Source organism: Vulpes lagopus, chromosome 21 (assembly GCF_018345385.1).
Source record: "Vulpes lagopus strain Blue_001 chromosome 21, ASM1834538v1, whole genome shotgun sequence".
NCBI lineage: Eukaryota > Metazoa > Chordata > Mammalia > Carnivora > Canidae > Vulpes > Vulpes lagopus.
In genome coordinates this window covers 27,016,724-27,034,958 of record NC_054844.1, presented here as the reverse complement: position 1 = coordinate 27,034,958, position 18,235 = coordinate 27,016,724, and the positions used below count along the sequence as shown (strand labels likewise).

Genomic DNA, 18,235 nt, shown 5'->3' with positions numbered 1-18,235 from the left:
ATGGATTTGCAGTTCTAGAAAAATAACCATGTGGAAATTCACATGGGATTCCTGTGAACTTTGAAAAATACTGATGTTTTTGGAAACTATTATGTCCACTGTAAGATAACACACTATTTGGATCTCTTCTCAGATCAGTCTATTTACCCTGAGATTCTAAATCAGCTTTTTGAACTGTTAACTGGAGGTGATGGTATTGGGTTAGTATAAAATTAGTAAGTTATGTAAGAAATTTTTTTTTTCTGGAGTTGTATGCCCACCTGCTTCAATTTTTTCTAATAATTGCTTAGGTGGTGACTGTCTTAAACTCTGAAATATTATTTACTGTATCAGGTATGTTGTGGGCAAAAAACATAGGAATGAACAAAACTTTTTAAACATAGAAATCTTTTTGTACTTACCGTCAGTCCCTTTCTCAATAGTAGAAGATTCTCACTGCATTGTAATTGTATGTGTTAGGCATTCAAATGATTGTTAATTGTTCTTGATATAAAATAATTAGGGATTTTCTTTCATAAGATACCTATTTTTATCGCATAATCATCACAGAACTTTGTGTCATTAATGCCATAGATAAAACATGCTTCAGCTTATAAATGTAACTCTTAACGGTGTCAGAACATAGTTAAATATTATGTATGGATGTGTGTTAATTTATATTCATTTGGTAGTTTCTTTGGAAGATTCTTTTTTTCTCAGGGGAGGGAGATTTACCATAATAGTCAGCAGTTAAAGATACAACACTAGAAGAGGAAAACATTTTTTAATTCAAACTTTCATTTAATCAAAAATTAAAATGAATACTTAATCAGTAGAATTTATGGAATTGGTGAAACAATCAAAAGATAGTAAATTCTTAGAATAATTGTTTTATCCAATCTCAATGAGTTATATCTTGATTTCATTTTTATCCTATCTGCAGTTTGTATCTTAATGTAACTCAGAAGTATCATATAGACATCTCAAACTAAAGATCACCAAGTGCTTTGTTTCAGAGCTGGTTTGTCTGCCCTGGAAAGAAGTTCCCAGACCTTAAATGAGATTGGAAAAGACATTGCCCAGAAGTGTTCCCCTAAATGCCCTTTATAGTGTTCAGAAAAATCTCTAGTAATACTGGACTAGAAGCTGCCCTCAAGCCTTGTGCACTGCAACCACGTGCGCTTTCTTGAGCATTACTAATTATTCTGGAAAGTGAGCATTTTATGCTTTTGTAGTTTTCTAGTAGTTGTGATTATTTTTAGTGGCTTAGGCCCCAAATACCGTATTTGAATAATATTCCATGTTTTTAACATGAAATACTCCAACATACACAGATCTCTCAAATATGAGGAAAGTTGGGATAACAGTTATATTATTAATATAGGAATTTGAGAATAAATATAGTTTTTACTAATTCATTGATATTCTACATAAAATATTTTTAAACAAAACAATACCCAGTCTCTAAGTTGACAGTCACTTAGTGAAGTCTATCCTCTTCTGCTGTACATTGTACAGTTAACATTGTGCAATTGGAATGATCAAGATACTAGCAAGTCCTGGTGATCACAGAAGGGTAATCTTCCCTACTTTGCAGAAAAAGACTAAAACTAGCATTTACATTTATGTTTGAAATTTTGCTTTCCTCCCAGGCAGAGATCAGGGGACTGTTTTTTTGTTTTGTTTTTTTTTTAAATGATTCTAGCCTAGTACCTTTCTCCCATCAGTCACTCTGAGGCCTGAGCAAAATAAGCTTAAATATAAGGGGTTTAGTGACTTCAGTGAACAAGAAGGAAACTCTTGAGAGGTTATCAGGAAAATGGATGATTCAAAAGATTTAGAAATAATAGTTGTCAGATTCAAATTACGACAACTAATTTTACTTGAAAGAATAATAAGCAGTCCCGATGCAAATATGCTTGGTGTATAGTCTACATCAATTATGTATATTCTACACATAATTATTTAGACCTTGTTTTTTGGGTTTTGTTTTGTTTTTTTTTTTTTTAGATTTCAGAAGTGGGTGTAGTTGACGGAGGTGCTAAATGTGAACCTACTTTTCCAATTTCCCCCAGCCTTCAATCAGGTCTCCATGGTATAACACAGGAAGCTGAGATTTCAGTGGAGAATGATTTCTTTTACAGTATTTCTGAGGATGTGAAGATCATTCCTCCTCAACTTAATCTTAGAACCCCAGAATGGTTCCAAGGTTAGAACTGCCTTTCTTTAGCATATTTTAGCTTCTACCATGTGTTCTTCCATGTTCATGGAGTCAAAATTAGTCCTCTCAAGAGAAAAAACCTAAATACAGACAGATAAGTGTATTTTGGTGTTTTATATTCAAGGGCACAGTATAGAATGTTCGGAAGCAATCTGGAAATAATTTTTCCTAAGATAGATATGACTTTCCTTCTTTCACTGAAATAAAAACAATATATAGGTAAGAAACAGGGATGAATACATGACAACACATTGGACAGGTAATGAGCTTGGGGCATATTCTTTGTTACTTCTTAATCTTGAGAACCACAGTTTGCTGTTTTAGAGGTATCCAAGAGGTTCCAGGTGAAAGGAGCTTGCCAAATGTTCTTAGACCTTAAGTGTGCTGGATGCCCTAAAGTAGGAGAGGAATTTATAACAGAAGCTCACAATGAAGAACCAGACATTCCGAGCCATCTGAGATCTTGCAATGAGAAGGCGCCAGGCGATGAGAAAGAGGGCAGTATTAAAGAGGTAGTGTATATTTCGGAGCCTGGGGAACAGACATATATAACCAAAGTTAAAACAGCACCAAATACCCAACTGTGTTATCTGAAATCTAAATGTGTTGTTTCCTGGTTGTGACCAGAAGACTGTATGGTGTTCACAGGTATGTGGCATGACCTTACGACCTCTTGATTTTTATAGCTTTAATTTCTACACCATGCCTCCGGAATAATCAAATTTCCATAGTATTAGTTTCTCTTTCCCATACCTCTCTCTTCTTTAACCAGTCTTACAAACATTACTAACAATCTTTCTTAAATATACTTAGATCATATTGCCTTGTCAGAAATCTTCACTGTTTGTTCAGTAGAAGGTAAGTTCTAAGCTCTTAGCCTGCTATTCAAGGTTCCTCTCTGTTTTCAATTTACTTTTCCATGCTGATAATCTCTGCATTAAAAACCCTTTGCTCCTACCAGAATTGTATCAGGTTGTTACAGTTCTCTGTCCCTTATGGAATAATGACTGAAAGAAATTTAAGGCAATTTAAGGACTTAAAAAATAGTGACTGATTTGCCCACGTTAAAGAGTACAGTCAGGTTTCCTGTTGTTGGGTATTCTTTATATCATATGGGACAGGATATGAAGAAACAGAAACTTAGGTTCAAATCTGGCTCCTTACCATGTCTTACCATGTACAAATTACTTACTTTCTTTGAGTCTAAATAGCTCTTTCATTTAAAAAGAAAAATGGGATAACAAAATGATACTTCCTTCATAGGCATGTGGTGAAATCTAAGTGAAACTGTACTGCAAGGGGAGAGTGTACAAGGAAGGACCTATAATGTAGTAAGTGCTCAAAAAATGTTGATTCTTCCCCTCCCCTGCTCAAATTTCATGTCTAGTATAGAATCAGATATATGTGGTAAGTGCTTAATAAATATTAACTGGTTATGTTTACCTTTTCAAATGTTGTTTTGCTTCTGGGATCCCAGCCATATCCTCTTTCAATAAGTATTTCTTAACTCCTAAAACATAATTTTCAATATATTCCAACCAGTTTAACTGGCGCACATCAAAGTTGAATACCTGAAAGGCAAGAAGAGATTATGGACTGCCAGAATTGTACTGCTGGAGACAATCACATTGTCCTTTTGATGACGTTTCTTTCACATAAGTGAGTGACAGTCTTTCACATAATTGAGTAAATGGTTTGGGAGACTTGGGTTGGACTCCTCCAAAGGAGATTATTTGAACTGTTATTTCAAAGACACTGATAATATGGATTACCATTTACACAGAAATATTTAAACATAGATCAAGGACAAATATTTGACCTTTGGGAAGTCTTGTGAGGGAAATTTAAAAGAATTGTCATTCTTTTGTCTGGTGAAGGCTAATTTCATTTCAAATAAATGAAGACTAGTTATTTTTAAAAGTGATGGGACACCTTTGGTTAGGGACCAGAACAAATTGTGCTTCTTTTCCATTCTTAAATTTGGGTGGTGTTTCCTTGGCCTACCATCCTTTTCTACTTAATAGAGCAGACTAATAAGACTGGATAAGCAAAGCCTTAAGTTATAGTTTAGCAAAATTTATATTCTGTATTTGCTTCAGAGATATTATCCATTATGTGTGTTGTCAAATGAAGCCCTTCAAAAACATTTGAATTCAGTGGTAAGAGTTTAGTGCTTCTCTTGGAACACTGGTGCATTTCCTCCTCTTGGACATGGAATGCCACGGAACTATATTTTCCCTTTCATTTTGCTACCAAAAAGCCCAAAAACAAATTCCTTGCTTAACTGGAGTGACTTAGTAGGATCTTATAGACTACACATGGATGGACATTCTATTTTTCATTCTTTGACTTCATATTTTAATATTTCCCCTAGTTTGATGTTTTATTTCTCTTTTCTGTTATTATATGTTTATTGCAAGTTATCTCAAATTCTTGTGAAATACTGCGGAGAATCAACAAAGAACAGATGAGATTGATGAGTTCCAGAGAGCTTCATAGACTTGTCCAACAGCCAAAATGCTTTCCAAAAGAGATTCTGTATTACTTTGGATATGTTTGTTTGCTATAGAATCACTAAATATTACTATATAAACAGAGGCTTTTATTTTTATACTATTTCACAGTTCTAAGTTAGATTTCAATGAGGCCCTAGTTTGGAATCCTCATTCCATAGGGCAAATCAAACTCAATTCTAAGCCAGAGTTTGGCAATTATATCCAATTATTCAGGACTATTATCTTCGCTAAGCTATTTTGAAAGCACATGTTACATCCAGAGCAGAGTTGATTCTTTTTTTCCACAAAGTTTTCGGTTATACATGTCAAAAAATGAAACACTAACCTTATTACCTTTTGAATTATTTAGATGGATAAATTCCATGAAGAGAATGCAATAAAGATAAGCCCACATAAAATTTGAAGCTAATTTTAAAAATAATTTACAATAGCTCGAGGTTTTTTTTAATCTAGTTTCATCATTGTCTATGCATTTCAAACAAGTACTTTAGAATAATTTTGTCTATAAAGGTATGTAGATATTTCTGAATATAGCCCTATTTCATGTCAGGTTTAGAGATGCTCAGCAATTATTTCAGTTAAAATATCCCTTTAAATCTCACCTGGTGTATTTAATATAACATTATGGTGTTTGACTTTGTAAGTAACCCTTAGGTTCCATGACCCAAAGTAATTCTAGGGCTTGGATTTGAATCATGGTCTGTGTCGCTGGTTTGTAGAAGGAAATCCGTAGTTGGCAAGTGAGGCTAGCTATGGCCTTCTAATGTTTCCTCCTCACACATGGTCTCTTCTACATACTGTCAAGTATTAGATAAATCAAGAAATGCTTTACCTTTAAAAAAAAATTTTTTTTAGTAGATAATGCCAAGCAAGAGAGTGAGAACTTTAAAGTTTAATAGAAAACTAAGGATATGGTCAGGGAACATGTGACTCCCTGAGAAGAAAAACCTAGGAACATGTACAAAGTACAAAAGATTTCTATACTTGTGAATTTCAGAATACACAAAGATTTCAGGACTTAACTATTGTAACTGCCAAGAAGCTAATGTAAAGAAAGAAATGGCACTGGTGCAAAGCATTAAGGTGAAGGCCTGTCTTGAGAAATAAGAAGTCTGATTTGTTGAAGACAGATCATTATAGGGAGAGAGAGGGACGGAGGTCTAAGTGGGATGCAATGGGAGTAGGGGTTAGCTTTAAAAAACGAAAGAATTGTAGCTCTGGAGATGGAGAATGATTCTGATTTAATAAGAATAGTGGATGAGTTTATGAGCAGTAAAATTGATTTTTCATTGAAGTCCTATGTTGTGAGGTTAGGGAAAATATAGAGGTACCGAGGGTTTGTTGAAAACAGCCACCAAGGATGAACAGGGATTGAAGCAAATTCAGTACATGAAATGTGACCGCAGGATAGCAGTGAGGATCTAACCAAGGTCAAGAACCCAGGTCTCTTACCTACATTAACTTATGTCCTGCAATTGTGTCAATAGCACTGACTGATTTTTCTTAGCATAAAAAAAAAAGAAGATTGTGTCTATAACTAAAACTTCCTTTGTTTATCAGCTTTCCAGGTCAAATAATTCTAAATTCCAAATGAGTAAGATTTTCCTGTTGGTTGTCAGCGTTCTACTTACTCTCTGGTCTTCAGGACTCAGCTCAGACATTAGCATTTCCGTATTGTACGTGCTCCATTCCCAACTCCGGTTGACAAAATATTCCAGCATGGAAACTGTTCTTAAAAGCCGATTCATGACCTTTGTCATCCTAAGGTAAAGATCAAATAGGAGCAAATATCAGCACACCACAGATGGCACGGTTACTCTTTAGGACGTATGACAAATTACTTTTGAGAAAATATTTATATATATATATATATATATAAAAGGAAATATCGAAAATTTCCCTCTTTACCTTCCCCCCCACTTCTTCATTAAAACACGTATTCTTTTTTCTCTTTCCATATTTGTGAACTGTGTTGAATGAAGGAAGCTGATGCATCTCATCTAAAGGAGTTTGTTCTATTAGTCATTTTAATACCACCAAACTCCTCCTCTGCTTCTTTACTATCTTCTCTTTCTCAAGAATAGCAAACATTTTAAAAAACCCAGCCAGATATCAGAAAATAACTAGGTGATAACCCACTGTCTGGCACAGTGCTGATACCTTAAACAAATATCTTAACTAATCCTCATAGCATCTCTGTTAGGTAGGTACATTTTGTGAATGGACAAAGTGAGCTGGTCCAAGTCCTGACCACAGTACTGGGAGATGCAGGCCATCTAAAGTAATGGGGCACAGAGTGGTGAGATTAGAAAAGCAGAGGCTTTTTCAGGTCAGTCAAAACGGGGTTGGAATTTTGGTTTTGATGCTTATATTATCGTGGCCACTTAATCTATCTTAAGCTCACTTTGCCTAGTTGTGAACTTCCAACTTTGCAACCATTTATAGAAAACTTTCTTTTTAAAAAAAAAATTTTTTATAGAAAACTTTCATACCTGCTCTTATTTGATCCTCACCGGTGGTAAAGATCTACATTCTTTACCTTCATCTTACAAAAGGATTAATGGTTCAAAGTCACACAGCTAATGCATCAACCTAGATCTTCTGGCTACAAATCACTTTAGCCTATAGAACATTTGGCCTCTACAGCATTTATCTCGGGCCAGTTTTGGCAGTAGTGACTACCCATTTGACCCAGTAATGACTTATGATGCTATTTTGGGAATTTGGTCTTATTTCTGGTCAAGTCCTAATGCTTATATACCCAATGACTTATTGTACATGGGAAATTCTTAGGCAGAAGGTAGATTCCTTATTCCCTGATACAAGCATCATAATAGGGTTTCATTTGGCTATTATTATCTTACATTTTTGCTATAGACTAAATATTTATATCCCCCTCCTCTCCAAATTCATATACTTAAACCTATTCTCATCAGTGTGATAGTATTTAGAGAAGACTTTAGGAGGTGACTAGTGCCCTTTATAAAAGGGAATCCAGAAATCTCTCCTGGCCTTTCCAGCATGGATGGCTGTCTAGGAATCAGGAAGCAGGTGCTCAGCAGATGCTGAATCCACCAGCCCTTGATCTTAGACTGCCCAGTCTCCACAACTGTGAGAGGGAAATTTCTGTTGTTTATAACCCACACTGTCTATGATACTTCTGTAGCAGCCAAATGGATAATTATCCATCCTACAGCTCTCATGTAATTGATGTGACTTCAATAATTTATTTTAATTTTTAAAAATAATCATTGTAGAATGATACCCTATGTACAGGAATATATCAGTATCATAGTTTTGTTTTGTTTTGTTTTTAGAAAGTACATTTATTACTTTCAGGTACAGAAGGTCTTTTTTTTTTTTTAAGATTTTATTTATTCATGAGAGACACAGAGAGAGGCAGAGACACAGGCAGAGGGAGAAGCAGGCTCCATGCAGGGAGCCTGACATGGGACTTGATCCCCGGTCCCCAGGATCACGCCCTGGGCTGAAGGCGGCACTAAACCGCTGAGCCACCTGGGCTGCCTGGTCTTCTTAACACATAAAATGTAAAACCAATAAAGGAAAAAAGTGATTCATTTAATCACATAAAAATCTAAAACTTATTTAATAATAACAGTGATTACTATATCCTATGCCCTCTTACATAAAATCTTATAAAATAGGAATGATTACTGTCCCTTTTTACAGATGAGGCAGTAAGGTATTAGAAACAGTAATTTAGAGCTCATGTGCTTCATGTAGTGAAGCCAGGATTTAAATCTGTAAGTCACAGTCTAAACTCCATGCTTTTAGACCTACATAATATGTACTCCCCTCGTATTAGATAAAGCTTCATAATCAAAGCTGTGAGAGAAGAAATTGACTTGGAGAAAATACATTAAATATATATTTATGCACATAAATATGAATTTCTGTAAATTAATAAGGACAATCTAATAAAAATAGGTAATAAGCAGAGGCAGACAACTCCCAGAGGAGAAAATTGTCCAGTGAACAATAAAAGCTCAGCCCCTCCAGCAATCAGGGGAATGCAAATCAAAATAACAAAGAGATGTCATTCATTGCTATTAGTTTGACAATTCAAAAGATTGATTTTTTGCTAAGTATTGATGAGGGTAATTAACACATTTTTCCCCTCCTGTGCTGATGTGGTAGTACAAATTGGCAGCCTTCCTTTAGGTCAACCTAGCGGTAGTCACAAACTCCAGATAGCCTCCAATCCAGCAATCACACTCCTCAGCATCTTCCCCAGACTGAGTAGCAAGTTCTAAAAAAAATGCACTGATACTCATTACCCCATTGTTTGTGATAGGAAAAAACAGACAACACTAGATAGAATGACTTAGATTTTCAAGGAACATTGGTGAAAAAAGTGGGTAAATATGTAGGCTTGATTTACACACACACCTCAAAGCAACACTATATTTATATACATCTCTATATGGTTGTAAATGCATGGAAGATTACACGCAAACATCTGGGAAGAAGAAGGGTCTAGAAGGATTCTAGCATTTTCTGCCATAAAGATTATTCCTATCACAAAAGAAACCTACCTGTTTCCCACAAATATTTAATTTCTCACAAACAAAATTCATAAAGATTTTTTATTGGCTCCCTTCCTCCTTTTTTCTACTTATGGACCTCTGCTCTTTATCGAGGTCTTCTTCCAACCCTGATAAATTTTAAAGTCTTCAGCATTTCTGCCTACAATGTTTGGTTTTCCTTCTTTTCCCACCTTTATATAATAAGCCCCCTACAAATATTTTTCCCATAGCCACAGCATCTTCTCTTCACCTTGCTCAAGAAGAAACTGATGATTACTGAGTTATGAGCTCTAAATAAGGTCTCTGGAAATTCAGATAAATGCAACATTGCCTAAGTTTTAGCTATTTGCACTGCTAATAAGGACAGAAATTAAACACAGCAATAAAGTCTTCCTCCTATAAAGAGACTAGCACAGAAAGCAATGCTATTCATGCTCCTGTGCTTGCTTGCAGGGATTGCCTTTGGTAATTATAACAATGACTCTTCAGACAACAATATAAAATTCCTCAAGTGGGACAGAAAGAGAATGTTTCCTACGTCACACTGCTAGATGGCGACAGAGCTGCCTCAGCATCAGCACATTTCATTCTACCTTGTTCCCTTTAATTTCTTTACTCACCTCTAGGTGGCAGTAGGCAGGTTTCTGCAGATCTTTGCCACTTCTAAGCTACTTTAGCTTCTATTTCCTATTTGTAAAATTGGTGTATTGATTACATCTTCTCTGGATTGTTGTGAGAATGAAAATGAAATCATCTCACATCATCCTGTGTGTGTGTGTGGCATGGCTGTTACCATTATTGCACAATTTTAAGATTACCTAACAATTTAGAAAACCCCAGACTTAGAGTCTCAGTTGCTTTGCTTTTTGGGTGAATGATTACTTGCTGAATTCACCAAGCAAGTTCCTCAATATTTAACTTCCTTTATTATGATGGAGGATTTTTAAGGTACGGGTCCCTTTGGGGCTTCTCATTACTACTGCCTTGGTTGGTCTCAAATTTATATAAGATTCAGTTGTTACCTTTAATCCCCAGATGAAAGGAGGGCTAAGGACTTTGGGGCCCTAATCTTCCATGTAGCAACACTCATAAAGCAACTGACCCAGCTTCTCACCTGGGCTTCCTTCCCGTGAGCCTCAGATAGAAGTCATATATGATGGCAGGAGCCCGGTGGCTGACTGCATTCCAGTACTGGGTTGTGATGGTGTTGGTTGTGAAGTCAGCATATGGCCTCCTAAAAGCTCTCTCAAATGGGATTTTTTCAAAGGTTGCCAAGACTTGGAATCCTGCGGAAAAAAAAAAATAGTATTTTTTTTAGGAGTATTAAGTTTATATATAACATATAATATATAAGTTTATATATAATAGTATTAAGTTTAGGAGCATGTAAGCCCACTGTAGTGGAGGGCATTTGCAGTGGGTCAAAATGATAAAGACTAGTGATTTGCTGTGTAGAGTCAAGAATCAATCTGTGAGAACAATACTAAGATATTTGTGCCAGGCAAAAGTTCACCTACAAAATCAAACAATGAGAACGGCTTACACATTGGTTCCTTATCTTGAAGCCTTTATTCTAAAACAACTTCTTGGGGAAGTAGTTTCAGTCAATACAGTGAGATATTGATCAGAAAAGCTTAAATCCATTATTCGGTTCCCAGATTATCTAGTCTATTCTGAAAGCCCCAAGACAGAGACTGAGGGCCTTATTTCCTAGGTTGGATCATCACTTGTAGAACCATCAGGGAAGTTTCTTCAAATAAATATATATACATATATATATTTTTTAGTTTCTTCATATTTTACTTAAACCTTTATAAAAGGTTACCTAAAGGTTTCATAGTGGTTTAAGTGAAAAACAATATTGAGGCAGGATTCCCTTGCATTGGCTCACTTTAAATACCAGTCTTTTAATTCTTTGGTATTTCTGCTTCTCTGTGAATATCCCAGACTCAATTGTCCACTCTTGTCTCCAGATTTGTTTTCACAATAATTTTTTATATTGTTATGTAGATAAAACCTAGTTAAAAACCTTTAATGTACATTTGTAAAATAAAGAATTTTTCAAAAAACATTAATTTGAATTTAATGATTTTATCTATGAAAAATTTTCAAAGAATATACCTAAGTTCATTATTCAATTATGATAAAGATATCAGTTATTATGGTAATGTGATTATTGGTCCTCCTTAAAATGTATTACTTGGGAATATATATAATATATATATATTCTTTATACAGAGAAGATTCTCAAGAAATATCTGACCCAGGAATCTGAACTCTTTTCTTCCCATAGGGGTTCATATTCACTTTTAAGAATCACTAGTGGAATTGTTACTGCACATCCAGAAGACACAAGAGACCGTCTTCTGTTTCTATTTTAGGTACCAGCTCTCCATATGAATTTGAATAGATCTTTCACTATCTTGGGGCTTCATATATAAAATAAAGCAAGGACACTAGATTATTTTTAAGATTACCTTCAACTATGACATTGTATAATTTGATAAGACAGATAAGAGATTTCAGCATAGGAGAAGACTGGAATTTCAGAAATGGAATTAACATGTGCACCTTCTTATTTAGGAGCTCAACATATCTTGTTTGCTTCCATTACTACCTCTTTTTATGAGTGATGTCTTAATTCTGTTACTGAGGTAGAGGAGATTTATTTTTATTTCCAAATGTCTTCAGAATTATTTAGATATATGATCTAAATAACTGGATATATGCTCTAAAGAACCTTGGTGGTAGTAGATAATTTCATTTCATTTTTACTGATGTGACAACTTTACAGAGTAGCATAGCAGAGTGCTCTGAATTGGAAATCAGATTCTAACAAATGACATACATGTGAGTTTTTTTTCTATATCTAGTATCTAAACAAAAGTATTTGATCTAAAAATTTCAGATATTTGCTGAAAATCAACTAAATTGACAAAGGAGTGTAAGATTGGTTAGCTAATTTTCTATCATGTGCAGGATTAACTACTTCAACAAGATACTTTTGAGGTCACACGGCTCACTGTATACATTGATAAAGAGTATTTCTCAGTAACATAAGGTAGTATTATTGAACTCTTCTAAATCTACTTGGTCATTGATGATTTCAGTCTCAGTGATGTATCCAGGGTACAAGGGACTTGAGCATGGGAGCCACCACCTCAGCAGGAGTGCTATTTCCTCACCGACATTACTTATTAACTGCTGACTTTTACTCAGTTTTATCTATTTTTAAAATGTTTATAGCCAGTGGACCCCTTATTGCTTACAGTCATGTACATATTCCCGCCGATCCTCTTTCTTTGATGGTCCACAGTACATTCTAGTTAACTCTTACACATTTATAATTATTAATTATTTTATCTTATTTATTATTCATCTTTTTCTCCCATTAGATTCTAAGCTCCCATTTTGTCACATTTTTCCCCCTGTGGTAGATACTAATAGTGTGTGGGCAGACACTGATTGTTAGTAGAAACATTTCTAGAGGCACTTACCCATTTTGCCCCAGTTACAAGGATTGAGGTTACCAGATGTACAGTGGTAGATTAATGTTGACTTAGGCCTGGAAAATGAAATAAAAATAAGCACAACAAAATGGAGGACGGATAGAAGAAAGATAAGGGAAAATAACATGTAGACAAAGATGTTTCAATAATTCCCTTAACTAAGGCAATGCTTCCATCTTTTTGTTCCTTCTTTGGGTAAAAATGCAAAATGGAAGAAGACTAGAAAAGTGTATGTGTTTGTGCGTGTGCATGTGAAAGAGATCTCAATAAGTTGATGTATTTAGGGAGCAAACGGAAGTACCCTGACAATGAGAGAGCAGATCATATTGCTAACCTCTGGATATGCTTATTGGGCAAAATATAGGCTATGTTTTCTTCTAAGTACAGTTAAGCCCTGATGGATTGCAAAACATCTAAATGGCTGACTTTGAATAAGAAAAAATTTAGTTGTTTGCCATTTGCTATGAGTCAAATATACAAACAACTTACTTATTATTATTATTTTTTTTTGTACTAGGTAATAGCCCTCCCATCTGGTGATCTGAACTTTTGGCATTTATCAGGAAATGACCAGTTCTATAAAATATAAAAGATGACCTTATTTCACCTACTTTTTATTACCTTTGCCTTAAAAAGGGGAGCTGTATTTTAGATTACTGAATAGAAAAAGCTTTTTTTTTTTTTTTTTGGTTATCAAGAATTTTATGGTTAAATGATTTAAAGAGTTTGTTACTTTATACAAAATACTACGCAGTATCTATAAAACACCTCCATGCATACATAATGGCATATTAAGAACTATGTAAGATATCGAAACAGATCCTCTCTGACATTTGGGGTCTTCTATAATGAAATGCATATATTTTGAAAATAAGCCTAGCATATGCATCCTCCTCCTCATCAAACTGTTGAAAGTCAGCTTCCACATGCACACCTGTGAACTGCTGTGTACCATCCTACAGCCAAGGTGAGATTGACGACTGTATCAACGGGAATTAAATCTGCCACAGCCATCGGAGTAGCTCTTATGGCCCGAAGAAACCCTTTACCAGCCTGCACAGGAAAAAGAACATTAAATACTGAACCAAGTTTTAGGTAACAGCAGGGGCTAATACTAATGCTGCTAGTAATAATAGTTAACACCGACCGACTCACAGCTCCCTAGGTCATCGCGCTAAGGCTGACTTCTCTCAGCCTAGCCAACCCCCCAGCCAAGTCCAAATGCCAACATTTCCACACAAGTCCTCAGGTTCCTTTAGGGAGTTGAGTTCCTCAAATTTTTGAGAGGTTAATATATTTAATTAACAAACACCAAGAGAAAATTATCACATTTAAAAATTCATAAGACATTTTAAGAATTAAGGTTTCCCACATTATCCATTAATATTAGTTTACCATTTCTTTTATTTATTATTTGAGGGAGTAAGGAGGAAGGGCAGAGGGAGAGGAAGAAGCAGACTCCCCGCTGAGCAGGGCTGGATCCCAAGACTTCAGGATCACACCCTGAGCCAAAGGCAGACGCTCAACCACTGAGCCACCCAGGCGTCCTGCAGCTTTGCAAATAATATAATAAAACTCACTCTAGGATCATGTTAAAATATTCAGCTTCTAAGTTATCACATGTTCACCCCCAACTCAACTTAAAGAAGAAAGTGTTGAAGGCAGGTAGAGAACAAAAAGAGAGGGGCCGCTACAAAGAAATCAGAAAGAAGTTTGCTGTCACTGTCGTTGACAAGGAGTCACAAATTCACTCTTACATTTGTATGTTAGTTCATGTGGGACCTAATTCTGAGAGGAAGAGAAGCAGTCCGAAGCATGGCACTTCTAATAAGATTTAAACTCGGACAGAAGTGAATTCCTATTCATTGTCCTAAAGAGTAGAGATGTGCTTCTGGTCTAACAGTGCTTCAGTGTGAACTGTGAACTGGGTCAGGCCTCACGTCAACTAGATCAGCCTTCGCTGCAGGGAGATGCCCCCAGAGGGCTGCTGACCTAGAGGCCCTGCTGATGTTTCTCCTTGTCTGGGAGAAGACTATTGGGGAAAAGTGTTTTCTATATTCATTAATTTTTATATGTGAAAATTTTGCTCCAATTGGTGGCTTTTCTTTCTTGTATCTATTGGGAACTAGTTATTGATGTATTTTTATGTATATACATAACATGTCTACCCACACACATTAACTCTTGAATGTATATTATAATCAAGAATTGAATAATCTTTGAGAATGTGATTTTTTTTTGCTTCCCCCCTTTTTGGGTTTTTTTTTTGACATTAAAAAAATCAAAGAGGTTTGCGTTTTTTTTTTTTTTTTTAGAAATTAAAAAAATCAAAGAGGTTTAATTAAATTGACGATCATGAAGTTTCAATAGGAATATAAAATGGGGGACAAGTCTGGCTCATTTGCTTTTTGTTAACATCTGAAAAAAAAATGTCTAACCAGCATGTCTAAATTACCACGGCTCCTTCAATAGCCTAGAACTTAGTATTAACCTATTTCAAACTCACTGATTTTTTTAAATATTAATTTTTTTCTCTTTAGGATTTTATTTTTTTAGAGCACTTTTAGGTTCACAGAAAAATTGAGACAAAGTACAGAGACTTCCCATATAACTGCTCCCTCAACACATGGTCCCCCTTATTATCAATATCCCTCACCAGAAGGCATATTTCTTTTTTTTTTTTTTTAGAAGGCATATTTCTTAAACTGAAGAGTCTACACTGACACATCATTACTAGCGAAATCCATTCTTTACCTTAAGGCTCACCTTTGGTGCTGTACACTATCTGGGTTTGGACAATGCATAACGACAGATATGCATTGTTATAGTAGCATACAGAGTATTTCATTGCCCTAAACATCCTCTGTGCTCTCTTTATCCTTCCACCCCACCTCTGGCAAACACTGTGCTAATTTGAGCTATTGATAAATAGCAAAAAGGAAGAAACACTCCCATCTTGTGGTAATCAAAAGGAAATACAGACATGGTCTTTGATGCTCAGGCTTTGCAAAAACGAAAACTCCTAAATAATAACTGATGATATCACAGAACCTCTTTTTTCCTGATAATACAATCCACAAATGATGAAAGTAATTTCATCCTGCCTCTATTTTCCAATCAGCAATACTGAGATGAAGTTGCTTTCAATAGTAGTTAAGCAAAGTAACATTTATGGTTTGGGATCAATGAAGCAAAACCAACATTAAGCATTTTGTTCCCATTGCTCCATTACCTTTCAAGGAGTTATTTCTATATTATTATACATACCGCAATAATGAGCCCACTAGGTCCATTTAAGTTATCAACCCAACCCTAAAAGAAAAAAAAAGATCTGTATTGGTTACACATGTCAGAAAACTCATAACACATCTGCAATGTCCGCAGTCTGATCTCAGTAAGTGTCAAAACAACAGCACTGAACCCCAGCCAACAGAAGGTTCTATCCAGTATATCTAAGATCACAAACAGGGGTCAGTGGCAAAGCACTGGATACTTCTGCACTTGTGCAAGAATGAAAATTCTGCAGCATTTTTTTTTTTAATAGGAGGAGTCATGGAGAGCTTCAGGTTGTTTTATGACATCTTAGAGACGGAGTTAATATCACAACTTGCTAACCAACTCATTAATGATCATTTTTCCTGATTTTAACTCTCCAGAGGAACACTACATATCTAACCTGGTTTGTAGGAACTATCCATTTCTTGAACATTTGAAAAGTCCTAGTGTCCATACTCTATTTGTGTTAGCTTGCTTAGAGATGTTAGCAGGAAAAATATGTTCAGGAGCAATTAGACAAACACATCCTTTTGAATTTGTCTCCGAAGCCCTAAGCAAGGCAGTTGACCTTATTATGTCTGTTTCTTTATCTGTAAAAGTCAACATGCGTGTGAAAATATTAGAGGAGAGAGAAAAGAGAAGATGAAGGGCTTAATATTCGTTGAGGCTTCTACTGAGGACCATGCACTACACTAAACACTCTTCCTACCTTGTCTCATTTGATCAGCTCTCCAGAATGGGTCCAGTATGGGGCTAAAACAGCATTAGCTCAGTTTTACAGATCAGACCGTTCAAAAGGCTGCATTTTTCAGTCAGTAACAGAGCTCAAATTTTTTTGGCCCTAAAGTTTCACAGAATTGCTTCAAAAAAGATGGTATCGCTCAGTGTGCTTTTAAAAGGATACCGTAGTATACAGGTGCAAAAATTAATTATTCCTAAACTGAGAACCTTCTGTGAAGTTTGTGATCCTTACTTACTTACTCTGGCAGTCATAATATTACCAATTTGGCCATCAGAAACATTCTGGAATATTTAAACTACAGTGGGGAAGCCAAGAACTAAAACTATCTCCCATGGGAATTTTCAGCCAAGGGTTAATGAGAAGCTAATTTAAGACTGCCACCCAACTCTAGGAGAGGCAGTGTAAACCCCAGAGGAGCCTCATGCTGGATAAATCCTGAACCAAACATGGAATTTTGTCCTAATATAACGGGTTTGCATTTGATATGCTGCACTCAGCTACACATTTTGAGAGAGAGAGAGAGAGAAAGAGAGAGAGAGAGAGAAGGACCTCAGAAAGTAATTGGGTGAGTAGGACTCTGGTTTGGCAGCAAAGCAAGGAATCCAGGTGAGCGGGCGCTTACCGGGAAAGGCTCCTGCCAGGTTGCCCCCACAATGGAGGGCCTTATGATGGCAATGTTTAGGTTCCCACTCTCCTGCTGCACCACCATCTCTCCCAAGGCCTTGGTGTACGTGTAAGTATTGGGCCGATCCCCGATCAGCTTGGGTGTGATCTCGTCAATAATAGCATCGTCTAACCACCTACAGATAGTCAGAGTAAAAAAGAATTCTAGCAACATATGTTAGACAACAGATCAAAAAAAGAAAAAAAGAGAGAGAGACAGGAAAGTACCCCAAAACAAAACAAAATCAAACAAAACTTTCCCTTTCTTGCTTGAATTCTGGAATTCCACACACAGGCCACCAAGGTTGAGTGTGTAGGAGTCCAAATCCTGCGCGCTGCTGGATGAACTCTTTGCTCTGCGCTAAGCCCAGTCTTACCAGTTGAGTCCTGCTTCCTCCCACCTACATTGATAAATTCAACAGCCACGCAACCTACTACTTTATTACATATGATCTCTAATTATCATCAATTATTTCCGTTCCAACTGGCTCATGAGGACACCCCAGAGGACACTTGAGGGTGCCAGCCGTGCCCAGGAGCATGCCACGTGCTGTGTCGGCGGAGTTTAGAGACTCTCACCCTGGGTGCTTCCGAAGCAGCCCTGCTCATTCAACATTGTCCGATTAACACCCGGTGCACCAATCCTGCAGGCTTTAGCTTTTCAGTGTAGAATTCCATTCAATGCCTCAATGAATAAAAGCAGGGACATTTGGCAGACTTACAACCTGTTTTAGCAAATCTATGAAATGCACTTTGAAGCTCTATTTACAGCCTATGGCAAT

General features: G+C 36.2%; 1 protein-coding gene across 2 annotated transcripts in view; it reads right to left on the bottom strand.

Moving 5' to 3' along the window:
• Window positions 1-759: 759 nt before the first annotated feature.
• Window positions 760-18,235, bottom strand: part of FAR2 (fatty acyl-CoA reductase 2) — a 136,236-nt gene continuing 118,760 nt past the window's right edge. For both annotated transcript variants that reach the window (XM_041736144.1, XM_041736143.1), the window contains 8 exons: window positions 17,413-17,590; window positions 16,040-16,084; window positions 13,707-13,825; window positions 12,761-12,828; window positions 10,378-10,549; window positions 6,348-6,477; window positions 3,644-3,771; window positions 760-2,731 (listed from right to left, as the gene is read on the bottom strand). In XM_041736144.1, coding sequence (XP_041592078.1) covers window positions 2,569-2,731; window positions 3,644-3,771; window positions 6,348-6,477; window positions 10,378-10,549; window positions 12,761-12,828; window positions 13,707-13,825; window positions 16,040-16,084; window positions 17,413-17,590 — 1,003 coding nt within the window. In that variant the 3' untranslated portion in view covers window positions 760-2,568. The remainder of the gene's footprint in view (window positions 2,732-3,643; window positions 3,772-6,347; window positions 6,478-10,377; window positions 10,550-12,760; window positions 12,829-13,706; window positions 13,826-16,039; window positions 16,085-17,412; window positions 17,591-18,235) is intronic.